The 17,212-nt window shown below is 48.5% G+C and overlaps 1 protein-coding gene across 2 annotated transcripts in view; it reads right to left on the bottom strand.

Annotated features, from left to right (window-relative positions):
• Nucleotides 1-17,212, bottom strand: part of UBQLN4 (ubiquilin 4) — a 153,778-nt gene that overhangs the window by 133,836 nt on the left and 2,730 nt on the right. For both annotated transcript variants that reach the window (XM_085639568.1, XM_085639567.1), the window contains exon 2: nucleotides 10,003-10,154. In XM_085639568.1, coding sequence (XP_085495694.1) covers nucleotides 10,003-10,154 — 152 coding nt within the window. The remainder of the gene's footprint in view (nucleotides 1-10,002; nucleotides 10,155-17,212) is intronic.

The following is a 17,212-nucleotide window of genomic DNA, read 5'->3' as shown; positions in this document are numbered from 1 at the left end:
GATTAGTAGTGGAGACTGGAATAGCATACACTCCACTAGTGTATCATCAAGTGGCCCATAATGAAATAGCATGTAGTGGAATAGAGTAAATTGTAGTAGGGCACAGTGGAACAGAACCGAGCAGTACAGTTTAGGGGCGCCCCACTATACACAAGTGCAATAGAATACAGTGGGGAACAGTATACTAGCATACAGTATAGTGGGGTTCACTGCAATGTTGGTTGCACAGGCCAGTTCGGACGAGTGGAGTAAGGTACAGTGAATTAGCATTGACTGTAATGGCGTATACTGCACTGTTGTAAAGTAGAGTAGCATACTGCAAGTGGAGTGGTGTAAACTAAACCGAGTTGGTGGTGTAAAGTGAAGTGTGAAAATTAAAAGAAATATAGCGTTAAAGTGTGTCCAAAGATGGAAATGTTTTTTCGCCAAAATATATACTACAATATGTAAATGTTGTGTGGGTCCAAAAAGGTGGTTACATTCAGTGCATGTTGCTTAATTTATTTTAATTAGTGAACTGCGAAATTAGTCTTTCGAATTTGTTTGAAACTTGCCTGGATTACATATAATGGTGCGCAGATGCTTATTTTGGGTGCTGCAGGTAATTAGTGTAACTCTTTTAGAACCTTTGGTGTAATTAACGTGTGTGAGATCAGTTTGTGCTGTTTCTTTGAGAAATATGGGTGTATTTCACTGAACTACCACAGTACAAAGTGATGCCAAATCATTAGACTGCCTTTATAAAATGTCAAAGCAGCCATGTTGTTTTTAGGTATACTTCTGCCATATTCTAATTCTATGTTACGCCTTGGGATATAGATAAGTAATTGATTTGGTATTTTTGCCCTACTTATTAACACTTTACTAAAGTGGTCATACGTTTTGCATAATATTTATACATTTTCTCGATATATTTTTTGTATAAATAGGGTGTTGCGCTGTACTATCACAGTACCACAAAATTATTTTGTACGGGTACAATTGGTATTTCTAAATTCCTCTTTATTTTTGTGGCATTCTACAGAAAACAGCATTTTATTTTAAATAGCACAGTAGTTTTTAGAATTTAAATAGCTACCATGTACCCGTTTCTCTACAAATTAAAATGTTAAAATTGGAAAATACACCGTAGCACACTATATTTACAAAACATAGTGTCTTACAGTGTTTTTCTAGTTAAAAGTGTTTTTGTACCGTGGAAGTACGGCAGTACTCCGCGAATGAAAAACAAAAAAAAGCTAAACTTATAATTACCAAATCTAATACTTACCTACATAACAAGGTGTAACGCAGAACACAGGGAAACTTGGTGAGAACAAGATGGATGCCTTCAACTTTTGTAAAGGCAATCGTTAGCCAATCAGCGAATGAATAGTCATTGCTATGTACCTCTGGAGTACCGCAGCCACAGATATATAAAAAAAGAAAACCTGAAAACAAATTACTTACCCTACTAACCTGCAGTACCCCAAAGGATCATCTGTGCATCATATTATATAATACTCCTGTATTTCGCCAAAATCCGACTGACAGTTTTTGCGCTACATGAAATACAAATGTCCATTTAAATGCACCAGATTTTATGCCTGTTTTGGGGCTCCCCTTTTAAGGTCTCGCCTGGCGAACGCAGCGCAAAGCGCTGCTGTCGCCAGCGAGATCTATTGTTGCTGACTTGCCTCGGAAGTGGGACAGGAGATGGGCACGCGCAGGCTTTGGCGGATTTGAGTTGGTGTACGCGCTTGTGAAGACGCGCTTGCAATGATGTGTACACAGCGTGCACATCTCCTGTCCCCCTTCCGTCCTCACCAGCCGCATGCACTTTCACTTTCCATCCTCCCCCCCCCGTCGGTGAGATGTTGGCCAAGGAACACGTGGTAAATATGAGAAAAAAACCCTGATGCAGGGACTGCGGGTGACAGGCGATTCGTTACACAAAGTTAGATTAACCCGTGCACTGCTCCCAGCAAGGGGGCCAGAGGTTCTCCTGCACGCAGCGTTAAAACAAGGAATACAGTCAGAGTTTTATTTTTCAATGGAAGCCTAAATACAGCGGCGCAGCGCAGCATCTCCTTGGTGACTGGCGGCTCCTCACCTCATCGTGGCCGGTGCTGGGAGTCCGGGCGGCGGGTCCTCTGGAGTCCGACCCAGGGTGTCGGGGGTCCCGGGCACCACGCAGCTACCAGGCGGGGGCCATTAACCGGCTGCAGGGGGCGGCAGAGTGCAGGGCACCGACGTGCAGCTGTGTCCCGACTGGCTGGGGCTCGCGCTCCTCGGCTCTCGTGTCCTGCCCCCGCGGCGGCCTCCTCCTCCTGCCACCGACTCTCTCTGCTAGTGCTCTCTCTGCTTAAGGGATGGGGAGAGGTAAAGTGGGAAAGAGGGGAAGCGCCGGCGGTCCTTGGGGACGGGCTGACAAGTGGGGGTGACGGTCACGAGCGTGCAAAGTCCAAAGGGAGGCGCTCTCAGACAAGGGGGTTGGACAGCGTCGTGGGCGCGCACACTTCTTCCACCTAGGGCTGGGAATTGGGATGGGTGAAGTCCAAGAAGTAGCTTGAAGGATAGAGGGGTTGAGCAAGGAGATGGGCCGCTCTGTGTGTGCACGCAGCAGCCATCTTTAAGTAATTCGATTACGTTAGGCGAGTTAAAATAGTTACCCAGAAACGAGAGTATTTTTGTTGTTGGTGCCAGTCTAATGAAAGCGTGTATTATTTTAAGTGAACTTTAGGCACGTAGCTGTGCTTGTTGATTGCACGTAATTTTTTCAATTACATTGTAATCCGAAATTAATAACAAAAGTGATACATTTACGTTGTGAAAATAGCTAAATATTAATGTGGTTTGAAGGCGGGAAATGCAACCGTCATCATTAATTCAAATACAAGCTCGTGCGAAGTTTTACAAGTATTGTCATTTCAAGATGGCCGCTTGCAACCAAGGAAGGCTTAAGCACCTCACTCTGTCCCTTAAAGTACTTTGGGGACAACACTTCCATAACTCTTTCCAAGGTTGCGTGTGGGGAAATTTGCTGGGGATAGGGGATACAGTACAGCCTTTTGGAATAGCACGTACATGACTTCACATAACTGGGTCTATAATGTAATATTACGTTTTTTCCTAAACCACCCCACTCAGGAAAAAGGCATGGATCAACTTTACTTTTGTAATTTAAGAGTAGGGACGGCTCTGACTGTATTGTATTGCAATTTCAATTATTTTCCACTTCGTACTCCCGATGAGGTTAGAGGGGTCAACTTTCCATTAACACTTCACTTATACATGCCAGTATGAAGGCACATTGCCCCATTGCGAGTTTGCGCTATTGGCATTGTAACTGACAATGCCTCTTTATTATGTTTTGTTTTTTAAAACAAATAAAAGGCATTGTCATTTACAATGCTAATAGCTTAATCTCTTGCAAATGCGAGACCTATTGCATTGTAAATGCTTGTTTTCCTTGCTTTCCCTTGATGAAATGCTGCACATCTTTTACTACTCCAAGAATTAAAGGGTAGCAGTAGGTCTTCAAAGTTTTGCGGACATTCAAGCAGGCGCAAAGTTATTGAGGGACAAAAATCTCTTACAATCACCCTAACTAAGAATTACGAGGGCAGAAGAGGGAGAGAACATTATATATCTGGTGTTTTTACACATATAATGGATAAGCGTACACTGGCATGTGGGTGTCTTTTATGCTATAGGAACCCTTGTACAATTAATGCATCACCAATAACCAATACACTCATGTAAACATTTGCAATACATACTGTACGACAAATGCATGTACATCTGCACCAGTTTCAAGTTTTATTCGGAAGCCTCTTTCTTACCTCCCAACTCCCCCACCGGTACATACATACAACTGATATCCTGGCAGAAACATTGAAAAGACATGACATTCCCTGTATTTTCCTGTTTTCATCTATAAAAATAAGTAAAAAAGTAGGGGGGGGGGTCCTTACTTGAACAGTCTCTCAGTCAACTACTTGTGTATGTATTTAAAATAGGAAATTTGTACAGCGTAGAACTACCTAGAAAACACCAGAGCGCTAAACAATGGCAAGAGTCGAGAATTTTCAGATTGTTGTCAAAGGTCACGTAATACAGTAGTCAGACTCCATTTCTTCTCTCTCCATTTCACAAAACAGACCACTTGCTTGTTTTACCAGATATTGACTTCACTTCGATGAAAAATATTCACAGAATATTCCGAAAATCCTACTTTGACGGGAGACTCGAGGCACCTCACAGAAATCGTGTTAGAGAAAGCAATCATGGTTCCTCTCGTGAGTCTTACAAAAACAACTCATGTATACACTAAAACTATTGTAAATCCTTTGTGTACATTTGCCTTTAGGAAACCAAATTTTGAAAGAAATAAAAAAATGGACAACCAACCTGCTCACTGAATACCTAAAATATATGGAGGAATATAGGTCTGCAAAGTCTAATAAAAAAATGGTCACATTCTCATGGGCTAGCAAAAATAGTGAATTGACTTTCCATTTCTAATTACAGTGAGAGCAGCCAATCTTTATGACCTATATTTTTTGTCCATAGAGTGCAAAGCGGTATCCTACAAGTTGTTCACCATCCCTTATTTTGGAACTGTCATTTTCTAACGTGAGTAAGACTTCCTTTCTTTTCATTTAACAAAAAGCAGTGCCTGGGTTCAAAACATGCTACCATGGCCAGCCTAGAGCTCCAGTGCATGTGCGCGGGCTTAGGAGTAGAGGCACCATATGGCAAACCTCATCATGCTCATTAAGCGCCCGCGATCACTTTCACTTTTGCCCGCGATCACTTTCGCGGCGCCCCTTTGATGTTCTCGTTCAAAGAACATCAACGAACATGTTGTTGTGTTAATGCTTTGCTGTGCCTGTTTGACTTACAATGTGCTTTCTCTTTCCACAAACTCGATGTTTGTGTTGCTTTATTTTGATATGCTTTTAGTATTACTGTCACACACACACCCACACACACCCACAACCAACCCCACCCACCCACAACCAACCCCACCCAACCCCACCCACCCAACCCCCCACCACACACCCCCCCCACCACCACACACACCCCCCCCCACCACCACACACACCCCCCCCCCCACCACCACACACACCCCCCCCCCACCACCACACACACCCCCCCCCACCACCACACACACCCCCCCCACCAACACACACACACCCCCCCCACCACCACACACACCCCCCCACCACCACACACACCCCCCCCACCACCACACACACCCCCCCCACCACCACACACACCCCCCCCACCACCACACACACCCCCCCCACCACACACACCCCCCCACCACCACACACACCCCCCCACCACCACACACACCCCCCCACCACCACACACACCCCCCCACCACCACACACACCCCCCCACCACCACACACACACCCCACCACACACACCCCCCCACCACACACACCCCCCCACCACACACACCCCCCCACCACCACACCCCCCCACCACCACACCCCCCCACCACCACACCCCCCCCACCACCACACCCCCCCCACCACCACACCCCCCCACCACCACACACACACCCCCACCACCACACACACACCCCCCACCACCACACACACACCCCCCACCACCACACACACACCCCCCACCACCACACACACACCCCCCACCACCACACACACACCCCCCACCACCACACACACCCCCCCCACCACCACACACACCCCCCCCACCACCACACACCCCCCCCACCACCACACACCCCCCCCACCACCACACACCCCCCCCACCACCACACACACCCTCCACCACCACACACACCCCCCCCCACCACCACACACACCCCCCCCACCACCACACACACCCCCACCCCCCCACACACCCCCACCCCACCCCCCCCACACACCCACCCCCCCCACACACCCACCCCCCCACACACACCCACCCCCCCCCACACACCCACCCCCCCCACACACCCAACCACACACACACACCCCCAACCACACACACACCCCCCCCAACCACACACACACCCCCCCCAACCACACACACACACACACACCCCCAACCACACACACACCCCCAACCACACACACACACACCCCCAACCACACACACACACACCCCCAACCACCACACACACACCCCCAACCACCACACACACACCCCCAACCACCACACACACACACACCCCCAACCACCACACACACACACACCCCCAACCACCACACACACACACACCCCCAACCACCACACACACACACACCCCCAACCACCACACACACACACACCCCCAACCACCACACACACACACACCCCCAACCACCACACACACACACACCCCCAACCACCACACACACACACACCCCCAACCACCACACACACACACACCCCCAACCACCACACACACACACACCCCCAACCACCACACACACACACACCCCCAACCACCACACACACACACACACCCCCAACCACCACACACACACACACACCCCCAACCACCACACACACACACACACACCCCCAACCACCACACACACACACACCCCCAACCACCACACACACACACACCCCCAACCACCACACACACCCCCCCCCCCACACACACCCCCCCCACCACACACACCCCCCCCACCACACACACCCCCCCCACCACACACACCCCCCCCCACCACACACACCCCCCCCACCACACACACACCCCCCCCAACCACACCCCCCTACAACCACACCCCCAACCACACACACACACACACACACACACCCCCCACCACACACACCCCCCCCCACCACACACACCCCCCCACCACACACACCCCCCCACCACACACACCCCCCCACCACACACACCCCCCCACCACACACACACACACCCCCCCCAACCACACCCCCCCCCAACCACACACACACACCCCCAACCACACCCCCACCCCCCCAACCACACACACACCCCCCAACCACACACACACCCCCCAACCACACACACACCCCCCCAACCACACACACACCCCCCCAACCACACACACACCCCCCCAACCACACACACACACCCCCCCAACCACACCCCCCCAACCACACCCCCCCCAACCACACCCCCAACCACACACACACACACACACCCCCAACCACACACACACACACACACCCCCAACCACACACACACACACACCCCCAACCACACACACACACACACCCCCAACCACACACACACACACACCCCCAACCACACACACACACACACCCCCAACCACACACACACACACCCCCAACCACACACACACACACCCCCAACCACACACACACACACCCCCAACCACACACACACACACCCCCAACCACACACACACACACCCCCAACCACACACACACACACCCCCAACCACACACACACACACCCCCAACCACACACACACACACCCCCAACCACACACACACACACCCCCCCTACCACACACACACACACACCCCCCCTACCACACACACACACACACACCCCCCCTACCACACACACACACACACACCCCCCCTACCACACACACACACAACCCCCCCTACCACACACACACACAACCCCCCTACCACACACACACACAACCCCAACCACACACACACACACACCCCCAACCACACACACCCCCAACCACACACACACACACCCACCCCCAACCACACACACACACACCCCCAACCACACACACACACACACACACACACCCCCAACCACACACACACACACACACACACCCCCAACCACGTTTGGCATGCTTGTGTTGTAATACAAAATAAGAGAGACTCCTGCATGGAGGTCTGAGGTGTTTGCTAAACCAGTAGTTGCTTATAATTTAGATTCACTAAAATATGAAAAAAACGTGATGGAATGCTTGGATTAATCTCATACACTGGTAATCACTTGGGACAGCATCCAATTCCGTCGTTATTTTGTACACCATGGCACCAGTTTGGACATAGCCATATGTAAATCAGTTCCTGATCCTCCCGATCCTGCTGCAGAGCGAACAGCCCAGCCCCACACCCCCCCAACCACAACACACCCCCCCAACCACACACACACCCCCCCCAACCACACACACACACCCCCCCAACCACACACACACACACACACCCCCAACCACACACACACACCCCAACCACACACACACACCCAACCACACAGACACACCCCCCCAACCACACAGACACTCCCCCCCAACCACCACACACACACACCCCCCCAACCACCACACACACCCCCCCCAACCACCACACACACCCCCCCCAACCACCACACACACCCCCCCCCAACCACCACACACCCCCCCCCCAACCACACACACCCCCCCAACCACACACCCCCCACCACACACACACACACCCCCCCAACCACACACACACACCCCCCCCAACCACACACACACACCCCCCAACCACACACACCCCCCCCAACCACACACACACCCCCAAACACACACACACACACCCCCCAACCACACACACACACACCCCCAACCACACACACACACCCCCCAACCACACACACACACACCCCCAACCACACACACACACACACCCCCACACACACACCCCCAACCACACACACACCCCCAACCACACACACACCCAACCACACACACACACACCCCCCCCCAACCACACACACACCCCCCCAACCACACACACACACACCCCCCAACCACACACACACACACCCCCCAACCACACACACACACACCCCCCAACCACACACACACACACCCCCCAACCACACACACACACACACACCCCCAACCACACACACACACACACACCCCCAACCACACACACACACACCCCCCCCCAACCACACACACACACACACACCCCCCCAACCACACACACACACACACCCCCCCCCAACCACACACACACCCCCCCCCAACCACACACACACACACCCCCAACCACACACACACACACACCCCCAACCACACACACACACACACCCCCAACCACACACACACACACCCCCACCCCCAACCACACACACACCCCCAACCACACCCCCAACCACACACACACACACACACCCCCAACCACACACACACACACCCCCAACCACACACACACACACACCCCCAACCACACACACACACACACACACCCAACCACACACACACACCCAACCACACACACACACCCAACCACACACACACACACCCAACCACACACACACACACCCCCAACCACACACACACACACACCCCCAACCACACACACACACACACACCCCCAACCACACACACACACACACCCCCAACCACACACACACACACACCCCCAACCACACACACACACACCCCCCCAACCACACACACACACACACCCCCAACCACACACACACACACCCCCCCAACCACACACACACACACACCCCCCCAACCACACACACACACACACCCCCAACCACACACACACACACCCCCAACCACACACACACACACCCCCAACCACACACACACACACACACCCCCAACCACGTTTGGCATGCTTGTGTTGTAATACAAAATAAGAGAGACTCCTGCATGGAGGTCTGAGGTGTTTGCTAAACCAGTAGTTGCTTATAATTTAGATTCACTAAAATATGAAAAAAACGTGATGGAATGCTTGGATTAATCTCATACACTGGTAATCACTTGGGACAGCATCCCATTCCGTCGTTATTTTGTACACCATGGCACCAGTTTGGACATAGCCATATGTAAATCAGTTCCTGATCCTCCCGATCCTGCTGCAGAGCGAACAGCCCAGCCTGAACTGCCAGGCCAAGCCCTCCCTGAACCAGAACACGAGCAACCTAGGACCGGTTTGGCCCCAGTGGGACAGGTAGGGCCAGACTTGGATCGGGTGCATACTGTGCCACTCATAATCTCAGTGTCTCCAGTGCCTGGGGCCGGAGAGGCTTTTGGTCACAGGTAACTTTATCTCCAAATGCATTAATATTCACAACTGTCCAACAACACAAGCAAACACATTACATTTTTCTTACTTTGCTGGGGTTTTGATGACAAGATGCACTGTCAGTCCATCTTTAATCCCATGCTGGTTCAATGTGTCTCCATCCTTTAGTATCTTCCCAGCGAAGATCAGAACCAGCTGATCCCGTTTTGCTTTAAATCGGCGTGAAATCTCATCCTTAAACTGGAAAACAAAGAATTTGTTTTAAAATACCCGTTACAAGGGTTAAAACAAACTATGTAAAGGAGGCAGAAGGCTAATAATTATCCCTGGAAACAGTCACAGGCATGTTAATTTTTTGAAAGATGATTTAACTCGTAAATAAATTTACTATTTGTGGTGTGTAGACAAGTGTCCTTTTCCAGAACAGGATTTTACAATGAAACCAGCAAATCAAGCTTTGCCACTTAAAGGAAAATCCCAAAGCTTACCCCTCCCATACAGACTAGAACCCATTTCGGGAGAATCAAGCCCCAATTTTTGGAGGAGGCTTACCACATAAGTCTGCTGGAGACAAAGATTTCTGTTCAAGCTTTTATTGGTTATACTAACTTAATAACCAAAATAATGCAACAAAAAAAAATAATAAAAGAATACCCTCACAAACAAGTTCAGAGGAAAGTTACATATGCCGTTTCATATTTTGTTTCTATTATTTGGTGTCAAACACATACCAAACACATCTGATGTGTGTTCTAGTCACACCAGGAAGATATCTCTGTGCCACAGATCACAAATGTATAACCTCCAGTTGTGTAGGGCAAGGAAACCAAACAGAAGAACCCCTCAGTCCCTATCATGAATTATACAGAGAAAAATTGCCATTTTAGTTCTGTTCATGCAAATCACTATAGCTAGAGTCAAGACAGTTTAGTTTGCAGGTTACTCATGCCCACCCCTTTTCTTGCCACGTGCCCATAATATCGATCTAGAATTTTACTGATGTTTATCATAGCCAACTCTTTAAAAAAAACATTTTAGAAGGTTTTGTAGATCATAACAAAAGGGGCATGAATGGGTGCCCATTGCAAACTAAGAAACAAATCGAAAGGACATCAGTACAAAATCGGCAGGCATGACAAACCATGCTATCCACATCATCAGTGTCATCTTGCATAATCTAGTCCATAGTGGTCGCTCCAACAGCCCCACACTTTGTGAAACTTACGTGGGCAGGTCCATTCCCCTTTTCCTTTCAGCGATAGGTGCGCAAGGCACTACCCAATGTTTAGCCAGGTCCCTTTTTGCTACCACTAAACCCAAGTCACACAATATTATTTTCATCCATGGGCCGTCTAGGTCATTGGGTATGCCTAAAAGCACGTACTTGGGGCCTTCGAGTATCGACATCCCCGATATTGTGCTTAGTTCCAGGAGTACATTTTGTCAGAATGAGCCAATGGCTGGGCATGTCCATGATATGTGGATGAAGTCCCCTACATCTCAGGCAATCCGGAGAAGCAGCTCTACCAATTGTGTGGAGACAGACTTTCATAGAAGGTTTTATGTAGAATTTTGAGCTGGATGACTCAGTCGAGATGTAACTGCTATCTCCTGTGGGAACATTAATGCTGCTTCCCGATCTAAATCTTCTAATTCACCAACATCGGTTTCCCATTTGGTCCTTAGTTTCAATAGGTGTTGGGCATATTGTTAATGGTTTTATATATGTAAGAGACTTCTTTCTCTTGTATCTCTCCCATCAGAAGTTTACCTTCCAGGGGTACAAACTTCTGGAGATCTGTGGGGATATTTTACGCTTCCCAGTCATGGGCAAACTGTATATATTTATAGTATTGTCTGTCATGGAGTTGAAATTCCCTCTGAAGGTACAAAAAGTGCATCAGGGCATCCCCTTCAATCAGGTCACCCACTTTGGAGATATCGATAAGGTCTCAGGCAGCAAACCCCTTCAGTTTCCCAATTTCTTTAACGTATTGCCCCACCCATAGTGCAGTTTCCTAGGTGATCTTTAATGCCCATCCCAGACATTTACTATCCTTGGCACCATGCTGCAAGATTCACTTTGGAAGTTGGTTTTAAGCCTCTCACTCCGTTCTCCCCATAGCGATAAAAGGGGTAGGGGCGTGTTTAAAATGGTGTCCTTTCTACTGCGTAGGTGGGGCGATTGCCATTGACATGGCCCCAGTCATTTATTGCTAGTAAATGGGATGCCCAGTAATAAGCCCGGATGTCCAGAAGGGCTATCCACCTGTTGTATGGATTGCGCTGTAGTATTCGGAGAGCTATTCTAGGGTGCCCTTTGTTCCACAGTAGTTTTCCAATTTCACCATCAATTTTGACAAAAACATCAGGGATTTTGTAATATGCGGTTTGTAGGGCGTACAAAAACTTGGGGACAGCTTTCATTTTAAACATTGCTGCCTGGCCTGGTATCGTATTGGGGAGATTCTGCCAACAGTCAGCATCTATATGAAATTCAGCCAGCACGGTCCTTACATTATGTTCTCCCCTGCTTGGTTGTGGTTTAGATCTCTAAATATCAGAATCCCTCACAATTCACCCCGATTCTCCCAGGAAGAGCTGTCAGGTCTAGATGCCCAGCGGCAGGGAAAATAATTGATTTGTCTCAGTTTATTGTATACCTAGAATGGGCCTCATACTGCTCAAAAGTCTGTAGGACTGCGGGGATCAATTACCCCAGTCGGGTCAGATATAGCAGGATATTGTCTGCGTATAGCGAGATCTTTTCTTCTGGGATCGGGGAACCATTCATTTCAAAACCCCTGATGTTATGCTGTGCACGAACTATACACGCCAGTGGTTCCAGAGTCAGGGCAAACAGGAGGGGAGATGGGCTCGTCGGGGCAGCCCCCTGATAGGAAACTTACGACAATGTACCATTAACTCTTACGGCTGCTGTAGGCTTCTTGTAGAGTAGGCCAAACCCGGTCCAAAACTGTGGTAAAAACCCCACTCTCCTCAGAGTTGGTATCATGAAAGGCCAGCGTACAACATCAAAGGCCTTTTCGGCATTCAGGGACACGAACATGCGAGCATCCTGTCTAGACTGGACTTCCATTGTTCAGTTATGGAGCTTTCAAAGATTTCCTCTAGTGGAACGTTTGGACATAATGCCAGAGTGGTCGTTGTAGACCAATGAAGAAATAACCCCTAGAAGTCTAGTGGCAAGAATCTTTGTTTCTATATAAATCAACAAGATTGGTCAGTAAAACTGCAGGTGGCCTAATGTGTAACCACGATTGTGGCTCTGCGCAAGTCAGGTGGAAAGATGCCATTCTCTCTTGCTGTTAGGTTCAGCTTAAGGAAGTGGGGATCCAGGAGGTCTACCTTCTTTTTGAAGAATTCAGCCGGGAAACCATCAGGTCCCGGAGATCTACCCGAGTTTACTTAGGATACAGCAGCAAGCGTGACAGCTGCTTCCAAAGCCATGCATTCGTCACTAGAGAGTCGGTAAGACCACGTCAGTTAGGTAGACTTCTATCTGGACAGGTCTTCTATCTGCCATGGGGTGGTCTTTATGAAGGGTCCCGTAGAATTTCGCAAATTCTTCAAGAATTTCCTTATCCATGGCATACAGAGTACCTTCCATCCCCTGCATTTGGTGGATCCATCACGTCTTCATTTCACGGTGGCTTAGTCAGGCCAAGAATTTCCCAGCATTGTAGCCACCATCATAAAGACGATGGTCCTTAGTTAGCATTTGGCTGCGTGCCTCATTAGTGGCCAGTGCTTTATATTTGCCTCACAGGGCTTCAACCCGTCTCATCATTAGGAGGATGGCAAATGTGTGTTCATCGCCTCACCCTTTATGAGTTGTTTCTCGAGCTCCTCCACAGCTCTAACAACCTTCTTTGTTTCTTGAAGGTGATAATGTTCTGTATTCTATCTCGCATTACTGCCTTATATGTCTACCAGAGTATAGCTGCCGATTCAACAGTCTTTATTTTCTAGGAAGTAGAGTTCAGACTCTGTACAGATGTTTCGTAGAGTAGTCCCATCTCTTAGTGCCCAGGGATTTAATCTCCATTCCCTATTGGTCTCACAAGGTCTCTACCCCCATCGTTGCCCAGAGCGGAGAATGATCAGACAAGCCCCTAGCTATTCAGATCGAGGCATCATGCCTATCCTCACCTACTGGTGTGAAGACATAATCCAACCTGGAGAACACTTTGCGAGTCCTCGAGTAGTACGAGTAGCCTCGATCATGTGGGCGATACCGATGCCATAGGTCTAAGAGCCCCAATGTATCCCTAAAAGGAGCCAGGGATGTGGTTCTACACAGGACAGGAGTTGCCCCCGATCTGTCCTGGTCTGGGATTGTTAAAATATCCCACAAGGATGTGTAGGGAGGATTCGGTTACCAAAAGGATTCCAATGAGTGTTTAGAATGTATTGTTGAAGGCAGGGAGGGGCACAGAGACTAACAATAGTGACATTCAGTTGTCCCCAAATGCCCTGGACTGCATCATATTACCCATACGGCTATAACCTTGATTTTTGCAGCTGAAATGAAAAAGAAGGTGGGGGGGATTTAGATCAGAATTGCCACCCACCTGGGTCCTGATGTAAACCCTACGTGTGCTAGCACAGTGTATGCCCCCCAAACTCCACCCCCTCCCACCGGTCAGGAAATAACATAGGGGTCCCCTGAGATGCGTCCCTTGCAGTAGGACAACATGCGGTTTCAGACGCTTAATATATGCAGTTACCGGACCCCTCTTAATTATGTTGCCCAGCCCATTTATATTCCATGTAAGGATAGACCAGTGTGTGTGGGCTAGATCATGGTCATGCATTACACCTGACAGATTGTAGTTTGAATCTCCCCATTACATTGAAATATACATTGTGTGTACGGTATAATGTCCTCCCGCCGATCAAAAACATGTTGAACAGTGCAAACATAACAAGAAAACTTTGATCCTCATCCCCACCCCTACACACATCCACCCCATTTCACATAAGGGAACAACGTTCCAAGTCCGGCCTGAGGGGTCTGTAGCCATCCCTATCCCAAACTACCTATACGTAGTCTAAAGTGCAAATAAAACAAAGAACAGAAAAAGATTGGTTTGGCAGTCTCATTCAGCTGATCTTTGGGACAGAGAGGGGAATCACCCCATCCATTGCGGGACAAACCCTTCACCAGCCGATTCCACTCGCCCCGAAGGACGACACTCAAACAAAAAGACTCTGCATTCACCGCCCAGTCACTCTTAGTTGGGGCTGTGTCCAATAGTGAGTAATAAAAGGATAACAGCCACGGTACCGCTCAGTATGCACACACGCATCAGATCATACACACACCACTATCTCCAGGCACTGCGCTGCTGATATTGCTCAAAGTTAAAAGAGAGATGAAAGGTAACCTCTCTAGTCACAGTTCGAACGCGATGCACCAGGAGGTATTGACTCAACATAACCCCCCTCCATCTCAAGAGTCTACCAATCATGGATGCCTTCCTGTAATACTCCTGGATCCCGAGTTGGTCCCATCACGTCACGATCCAGTTCATCTTCAGTGGGCCGCTGGCTATTCTCATCTCAGAAAGATGCAGATATATGCTCTCTGTCATCTAAGTTTGACACAAACAATGGAATGAAACAATGTCGACGTTTCGACCCCCATATAAACCACAGCCTTTGCACTTTGAAAGTGGGGTCTACATCAGGGACAAAGTAGGGGGAGGTGGGCACAGTTGCAGCGATAAAGCTTCAGGCTGAGATGTGGTACAGTGGGCCTTGTGGGCTCTCACGGTTAGCTCAGGTATTCTTGGTGAGTAGGCCATGGTTCATCAGTAACCTATGGTCAACGGTAGCGAAGGTATCCGTGGTAGGTAAGCCAAGGTTGATCAGTAACATATGGCTGAAGGTTGCATGAATTCGTCTGATAGCTTAAGTCTGCTGGTTTATATAGGAGTTGAAACGTCGACCTTGTTTCATTCCATTGTTTGTGTCAAACTAAGATGACAGAGCATATATCTGCATCTTTCGGTTATGATTTATCATTCTTGTATATGCCAGAAAACTGGCAGGATATGTTGTCACTAATTGTTGCTGTATATATGCGTACTACCTTCCCTGTTCACATCACCTGCACTTATCCCTGTTATGCACTTGTCACTTCAGATTGTGTGTACCTGTTTGTATAAATGCATAAATGTGATATACATTATATTCTATAGTTTTGATTTACTTTCAACCCATGTGATAATTAAATCACAATCATTTTTTGAATGAGTTATTTGGTGTTGTCATACTTTGTCTACTTATATAAAACTTTTTGTTCCGTGATGTATTGTGAATGCTCTCCACTGTGACTTTATCTTATGTACCACAATTTACCCGGGTCCAGTGGTCTATTGGGTTACCCCATTAATACATAATTCTGTAAATTGTAGAGAGCCCACTAAGGTAGTATGCCAGGCCTCCAGAGGAAACCATGTTTTTCTGGAACAGATGGTACTTGCCCGCCACCTCCTTTTGTGAAAACCAATAAAGAAAACATATGAAGATGGGATCTCGCTTTGGTTGTTGGGGTTATGAGTTTAAAACCTAGGACTCCAACTTCTCTGGACAGGAGTTAACTACTGGGGTAGCAAGTTCCATTAGTCTGGATTACTAGAGAAGCTAGGCTGCAAGCGTACACAGAATCAATGCAATAGGACTCCTAAGGTGACTGATGTATGCCAAGCCTGGGGAAAAAAACTGGAGAAACCTATACTGTTGTGGTATGTCATGAAACTAGAGGAAGCTTTTTGACCAGAGCACAGGAAGTGATCTTTGACAAGGAAGAAGAGAAGCAAGGTGTAGGTGAGTGCAGCATACGTGAAATTCAACTCCTGGAACAGTACTACAGAGAACACAAGGATCTTAGCAAATGAAGTTGGCAACAACTACACTGAATATAACTATTTACATGAGAGACGAAGACCTTCCAGAGACATTTAACAACTCCAGTTGTAATGAGCCTACATCATCTACCCAAATTTACAGTGCCATTCCCGGCTTTGCAAGAGGTCAAATCACCGTGTTACAGTTTGAGTTGGATTTTATAATAGTGTCCCAGTGGCAGGAAGCACACCGATTACAACTTTCTAGTCAGTTATGGGGACATTCTTAACCAGCAACAGAAATTAAAACACTAGCCCTCAAATCTAGAACGTCAAAGGCTACTGGCAGCACCAAGAGCTGCTGTAAATAACACTGCCTCTTGAGACCTAGTGGAGAATTTAATGGCCTCCAGTTTATCACCA

This window comes from Triturus cristatus, chromosome 12 (genome assembly GCF_964204655.1).
Source record: "Triturus cristatus chromosome 12, aTriCri1.1, whole genome shotgun sequence".
Lineage (NCBI taxonomy): Eukaryota > Metazoa > Chordata > Amphibia > Caudata > Salamandridae > Triturus > Triturus cristatus.
Note: the sequence above shows the minus strand (reverse complement) of the source record. Positions and strands in the feature narration are given on the sequence as shown.